General features: G+C 36.2%; 1 protein-coding gene across 1 annotated transcript; it reads left to right on the plus strand.

Annotated features, from left to right (window-relative positions):
* Nucleotides 1-2,783: 2,783 nt before the first annotated feature.
* On the plus strand, nucleotides 2,784-5,816 carry LOC133991109 (type-2 ice-structuring protein-like). The gene is made up of 6 exons (XM_062429583.1): nucleotides 2,784-2,902; nucleotides 3,015-3,091; nucleotides 3,320-3,480; nucleotides 3,581-3,697; nucleotides 3,797-3,905; nucleotides 5,563-5,816. Exons 2-6 carry the CDS (start codon nucleotides 3,040-3,042, stop codon nucleotides 5,628-5,630), a joined length of 507 nt encoding a protein of 168 aa, XP_062285567.1. The 5' UTR covers nucleotides 2,784-2,902; nucleotides 3,015-3,039; the 3' UTR covers nucleotides 5,631-5,816.
* The last annotated feature ends 516 nt before the right edge of the window (nucleotides 5,817-6,332 follow it).

Genomic DNA, 6,332 nt, shown 5'->3' on the forward strand with positions numbered 1-6,332 from the left:
TTGCATGGTCAGAAATGTCATTTGTACAAATATTATTTTTAAATCACAAATAATAGGTATTTGTCATAGACATCTGTTGTGTTCATAATTTGGAAACTAAATAGCTAAAGAACCAAAAAAATCATATTTGAACTGCAATGACATTTCCAGGATCTTCCTCAGTTCATGAAAAAATCTGCCCATCAATGAGGACAGGACACAGAGTTACCTTCTGTACTCTAATGTTTAACTTTTAGATAGGATGATCTTACTTTACCTTTACATTTGTTTTTACACAGGCTTCTATCACTCCTCCTCCTCAGTATTTCATCATGAGGTCATATCAACAACTTTCACAAATTTGCTGAGTGACTTTCTGTAAATCAGTGGTCATTTCTTCTTTATCAGATTGAACTGTGAACTTAATTATCAGTACATTACTGGCAGTGGGTAACCTTAAATGGCATTACTTTAATACATTGAGATTCCCAGGTCACAGATGTTGGCGATCAGCAGATTAAAAAGGCCACCAGCTGGTGTGACCCATCAGAGATAGCCCACGTGTGCCAAGTACAAGCTGGGAATGTTCTAAACATTTTTGGGTAACAGACTGAAGGGGCAGCTCCATTGCAGGTAGCCACAGAGGCCCAGAGAGGTTGGTGACCAGTGATCTGTGCTTTGCAGAATGGAGGAATCCCAGTCTGCTGTGCGACCTCCTGGTAATTGGGTTTGAAAAGAAAGGGAAGTGGAGAAGCTGGGTGGCATGTTGGGGAAGTCGATCGGTGGATAATGGTGAGGATGGATAATGGTGTGTATATGTGTCTGTATGTGAGTGTTCATGAAAATACTGTGACTGAAGCACCACAACACTGTGAAAAGACATAGCACCTTGACGTCTTATATAGTCCTACATAGGATACTTATGTACTAAAAATGATAATCATCAGGTTCTTTTTTTAGGTGTTATATATTTTAGATATTTTTTTAGATACTGCTGTGCACTTTTGCTGGCGCTTTTTTGCACACTGAGTATTTTATTATTATTATTTATTACATATGTATATGTGTGTGTGGTCTTCTGACTCCTTTTAGGGTTCATACAGACAAGTCTCTCTCCGTAACCTTCATGGTAGGATGAAATGGCCGAGGTATGTTTTAACTACATGTAAAGAGCAGCTGAAGGAAAATAATCACATCAGATAGAGGGCCCCCTCTCCACACACCAGCAGCAGGCGATTCGTTTTTTCAATGATTGGTCGTAGTGGGGACAATAGTTACAACCAACATGATAATAATGTTATCAATGATTATATTTACAAAATACGCTATAGTTTTACGTTTTTCTCCCAGTTCAGGGATGAAAATGCTTTATAATGAACTGGCCTAATTTGGAATAAACTGTTCAAAAAATGTAAAATTGTAACCCAGGTAGATATGTTGAAATCAAGAGTAAATGTGCCAGTCTGTGTTGGGCAATACGACTATGCTGATAAACACATTCATGATCTAGCCTACTAAACAATATTTATGGACTCAAATTCTAAAACTAAAGTAATGCATTTATAATTTGCCACGGTGCATTATTATTATTGAATGGTGTTTTTAACATTTTGTCCATCCCATTAACTTACATAAGGGGGCAAAATATTAGAAACACTTTTCCATATAATGCACTCCAGTACACCACCAGCACCAATTATGACCTCAATAATAAACATTAAATAGAATCCTTCCTAATAATGTTTTTTTTTTTTTGTAATTCTCTTTTTTATTGTTTTTTAGTACAAACAATGATATCACATAGGATAAGAAATGTACCATACAAGTGCAATAGCACAAAGACAAAAAAGAAAAAGAAAAAAAGACATATTTGAAACAGACCCTACCAATAACAGTAAGTTGTTTTTTTTTAAACAACAACAAAAACAAAAAACAAATAAATTAATTAATAAGTAAATAAATAAAAGAAAAAGAAGTCACAGGGTAAGCAGTATCATCATCAAAAATCAGTATACAACGTCATTACACCTCCCAATGCATATCACATTTTCACACATATCACCTCATTCACAAGTTGCATAAACCCACATGGTCAGACATCATCACAAAGAAAATACCATCCAGGCCTCCCAGGAAGGAAATAAAGCACCAAAAGAACAAGAGAACGAGCCTTAACTGTGTTACATCAATGTCAATCAGTTAATTAATTAATTAATAATTAATTCAATATTATGTTCAAATAAGGGCCCCATATTTTCCAAAATACCTCCAGCCTGTTGTTCAGTTTAAAAATGAGTTGTTCATAGTTTGCTATTTTAGTCATTTCTCCACACCATTCATTAAAAGGGATGGCATTTTTTGTTTTCCAGTGCCTAAGCACTATCCTACAGCCAGTGAAAAGGGCTAATCTACACCATAAAACTTGTTGGCCTGTCAAACCTATCCCTTCAGGTATCATACCTAGTATGTAGAGTGCTGGGCTTTGCATCATTGCAGTACCAAGTACCTTGTTAAGGATGAATATTATATTATTCCATAGATTCCTGGTCATTTGACCCTTCCTAATAATGTTCACAGTAACTGAAAATGTATAAGCTTCAAAAAAGTAGAATTTATGGCAGAGTTGTAGTATTTGACTAAATTAGATTGCACAGGTTTTCAAATACTGAAGTTGCCAGTCAGTGTAGATAGACAGGTCAAGGATAACAAGTTCATGATAATAAAATATTTACTGAGGCCAGTGTTTGTTGGTGTACCCTTTACCTAACTGGCAGGGTTAAAACTGACGACAAGAATACACAATAAACTTTGAGAGAGATAAGGAACAGTATATAAGAGCTGGTCTTCCTCTTGTTCAGCAGTTCCAAGCAGGAGGACAACAGTCTGACACTGTGAAGAAAGAAGACGTGTATTTCTCCCCCAGGTTTGCTCTCAACTTCTGTTTTTCTGCTCCCTTCTCTCATCTTCTTGTCTTCCTCGCTGCACATCAGCTGTCTTTATGATTCTTTGTAACTCTTTGTATTTGCTTATTGAAGGCATTCAATCATCTTCACCGCCAGGATGCTGACTGTGGTTCTTGTTTGTGCCATGATGGCTCTGGTTAGAGCTGACGGTGAGTGTCTCTTCACAGTTTGTTTGTGTGGCTGTGAGCAAGAAAAACCTTTGTTTCATATTTCATTCTGATGAAAAGAAAATCATTTGCTGACAAGTAGGTCATTAAAACACATAAAAAGGTGATGAGTGATTGTTCAAGCCTCTTTCACTTGAACATATAAAAAGCATCAAACACTGTGGACCCCTGTGATCATGTTAGCCTCCCTCCTCTGTTTGTCCTCAATAGACATACTTTCCACATCTGCTCCGGTAGAAGGCGACCCATTAGTCCTGATCGTTGACCCCGTCGTAGAAAAAGCAGCCGAGGCTTGTGTTGAACCTTGGGTTCATTATGAGGATCGCTGTTTCTTCTACGATGCGACACCCAGGAGTTGGTCTAAGGCTCAGGTAACAAGGATGATATGATAATATGACCCAGAAAGCGTCATAAAGCATACTCGCTTGGTTTATTGACGTTTTCTTCCTACATCGTTTCTCTTAATTGTAGCTAAACTGCCAAACTATGGGTGGAAGTCTTGCATCAATACACAGCACTGCGCAGAATACGCGCCTTTTGCAGATGACAAAGACGGCCACATGGATTGGAGGCACAGATTGCCAACAGGTAATAATTCATTACACAATGCCGAATTAAAGGAAAGTATTTTTTTTTATCATACATGTTTTATTATAGCCTACCTGTATTCATCTTTTTGTCTCCTAGTCGGATGATTGGTTCTGGAGTGATGCTACACGTTTTTCTCAAAAGTTTTGGTGCGGCTCACAGCCGGATGGTGGCATACAGGAGTGTTGCCTACAGATGAATACTGGAGGTATGTGTGCCAACACATTATTTTGCTAATGGGCTTAAGATTAAGATGACTGAGGCAGGAGTGTTAGTTACATTTTATAGATTATTAATGACCATTTTGACAGTTAAAGATCTCCTCCACACGTTTTAAGATGAAAATAAAACACTCTACTTTGAATAATAATTTGTCTAATATTTTTTATATTTTGTTTTTGATCAAATCCTCAAAATTAGATCTACTTCTTCTCCCGTATTAAAAATTCCATATTGTATAATTATGTAAATATTTATCATTTCAATGTTCAGATGTCTACTATCATTACAATCAGAAGCAAGCTACAGTGCTCTACACAATACACATGCTTAGTAGAGGTTTCTCTCTGCCTGTGGAGAAGGAGCAGGATCATTCAAACTCAGCAGAAGTTTTTAACAAAAAACTGAGCTTGAGGTGTGAAAGTTACGTTTTTGGTTAACAGTATTTTTCTTCTACTGTCTAAAGTTTAGATGACTGTGAATTTGAACTTACATCAATTTGATCTCTAAATTATTGGTTAAAAATTAACATGAACAACCTATGCTAATATAGCTGTTTAAGTGATTTTAGTGATTTGTTTGTATTATACCCTGCAAAACCAAAGAGGATGATTAGTTCACTCATAAGCACACATTTTATGAATCTAGATATCTATCTACAATTTCATTAAATTTGGTTAAAAACTGTGCTTGACTCATCAGCTGACCTATGCATTTTAGTGAAATCTACTTTTAACTCAATTCACATAATTAAAATCTAGTTACTACTAGAATAGTCACATAGTCTTCTGCAAAAATAGAAAGACTTTTGCTTTGAATGCATATGATGTCTGACATCAGAAAGAATTTGAACTATATGCAAAAAACAACATTGGACACTACAGCAATACTATGATTTTACATTGAGGTGTGCTTATATTTGAGATACAGTGGGTTAATATGACTAATTTTTTGTTACAATTGCCCCCAGGCACTCTGACTTCCTACATTAAATCTAATAATAGAGTCTGGTTCATATTAAAAACATTGCAATTGCATTATTAATTAGAACACATATATGTCTCTTATATCAAAAGATGACTGGTGTATTTATAGAAATCTGTGAGTTAAGAAGGAAAAAGTAAAAAATGTTACAATTGCCCCTGGTCTCCCCTAACCATACAGTTGAATAAAGAAAGTCTTCTATCTATCCCAATAACCTTTAAACTATCTGGTTCAGTATGTTGAATGTCTGGTCAGAGCTACCTCAGTGAACCAAGAGTCCTGAAAATTATCCAGTGATATGTGATTATTGAGAGTGACAGGAGGCAGGTGAATGTCCACATTGGGGACTGTAGAAGCCTTTTCCACAGTGTCAACATATTAAAAACATTTTATTTACAGCTTTATCACTTTTTATTGTTAGCCTCCCAAAATAACGTTAGTTACCAAAACAACTTCTGTTGATGAAAACACATAATTTTGTTGATATTAGTAACTTATTAATGCAACAATGAATGAAACATATTTACCATATGTTGGGATGATAAAGTTCTGCTTATAACTGTGTGTGACCTTGCTATACAGAACAAGCAGTGGCTATGTGGATTCATTAGCCAATTAGTTCTGGTTTGTGTTGACTGACTTCTGTGTTTTGGTGCTCACAGATGACCGTTGCTGGGATGACGTAAGTTGCCAGACTGAGAACCCGTCAATCTGCGTCAAGAATCTCTAAGTCCTGTGCAGGTGCAGAGGCATGCAGTGGAGTCCAACAAACACCTGATAGATGCATACCCATCTCTTTGTGTGTCTTTAGTTCTTTGCTATTGATGTAACAGACGAAACAACAAGTGACCATGCTTTCAGCACAATCTCACTCTGGTTTATATTTTGGAAAATTAAAAAAGCTACAGCCAAACCATCTGAGTGTGTCAGAAGTCTACTGTTATTATAGCTTTTTTCCGAATGCACACCTTCAAGTGCACACTGTGTTTAGATTATGGCATTACACACTTTTCATATAATACTATATGTGTTACTGTCATGAAAATATGCACTTATAGCTACATCATCCACATGTGACAGACTTGACTTGATATACTATGTTAATACATGTTATGTGATGACTAGTAGATATATGTGAATACACATACTGACCACTTTCTTTACCTTTAAATACATTTGTGTTTGGCCAAATATTACATCCCAAACTTTAAACGTAGACGATTTTAAGTTGTACTGTGGCACACATGAGCCACAATAACTGCTCAATGGCTGTTATAAATCACAAATCATAGTCACTGTCTTGTGGCCTTTACAGAATGACGGTATGTCCTCTGAGTTAATGGGGTCATACTGCAGCTCTCTAACTCTGCTTCTAAATGTAATTGATCACTTGACGCAAAAATATAAACCTCATAATTAGTTGGTCTTGCTT

Source organism: Scomber scombrus, chromosome 2 (genome assembly GCF_963691925.1).
Source record: "Scomber scombrus chromosome 2, fScoSco1.1, whole genome shotgun sequence".
NCBI classification, from domain to species: domain Eukaryota; kingdom Metazoa; phylum Chordata; class Actinopteri; order Scombriformes; family Scombridae; genus Scomber; species Scomber scombrus.

What these genes read in the sequence shown, in the direction of transcription:
- LOC133991109 (XM_062429583.1), top strand. Translation starts at nt 3,040, where the DNA reads ATGCTGACTGTGGTTCTTGTTTGTGCCATGATGGCTCTGGTTAGAGCT. An exon ending in GAGGCACAGATTGCCAACAG is followed by an intron (nt 3,698 to 3,796) that starts GTAATAATTCAT and finishes TTTGTCTCCTAG; the next exon opens with TCGGATGATTGGTTCTGGAG. An exon ending in CCTACAGATGAATACTGGAG is followed by an intron (nt 3,906 to 5,562) that starts GTATGTGTGCCA and finishes TGGTGCTCACAG; the next exon opens with ATGACCGTTGCTGGGATGAC.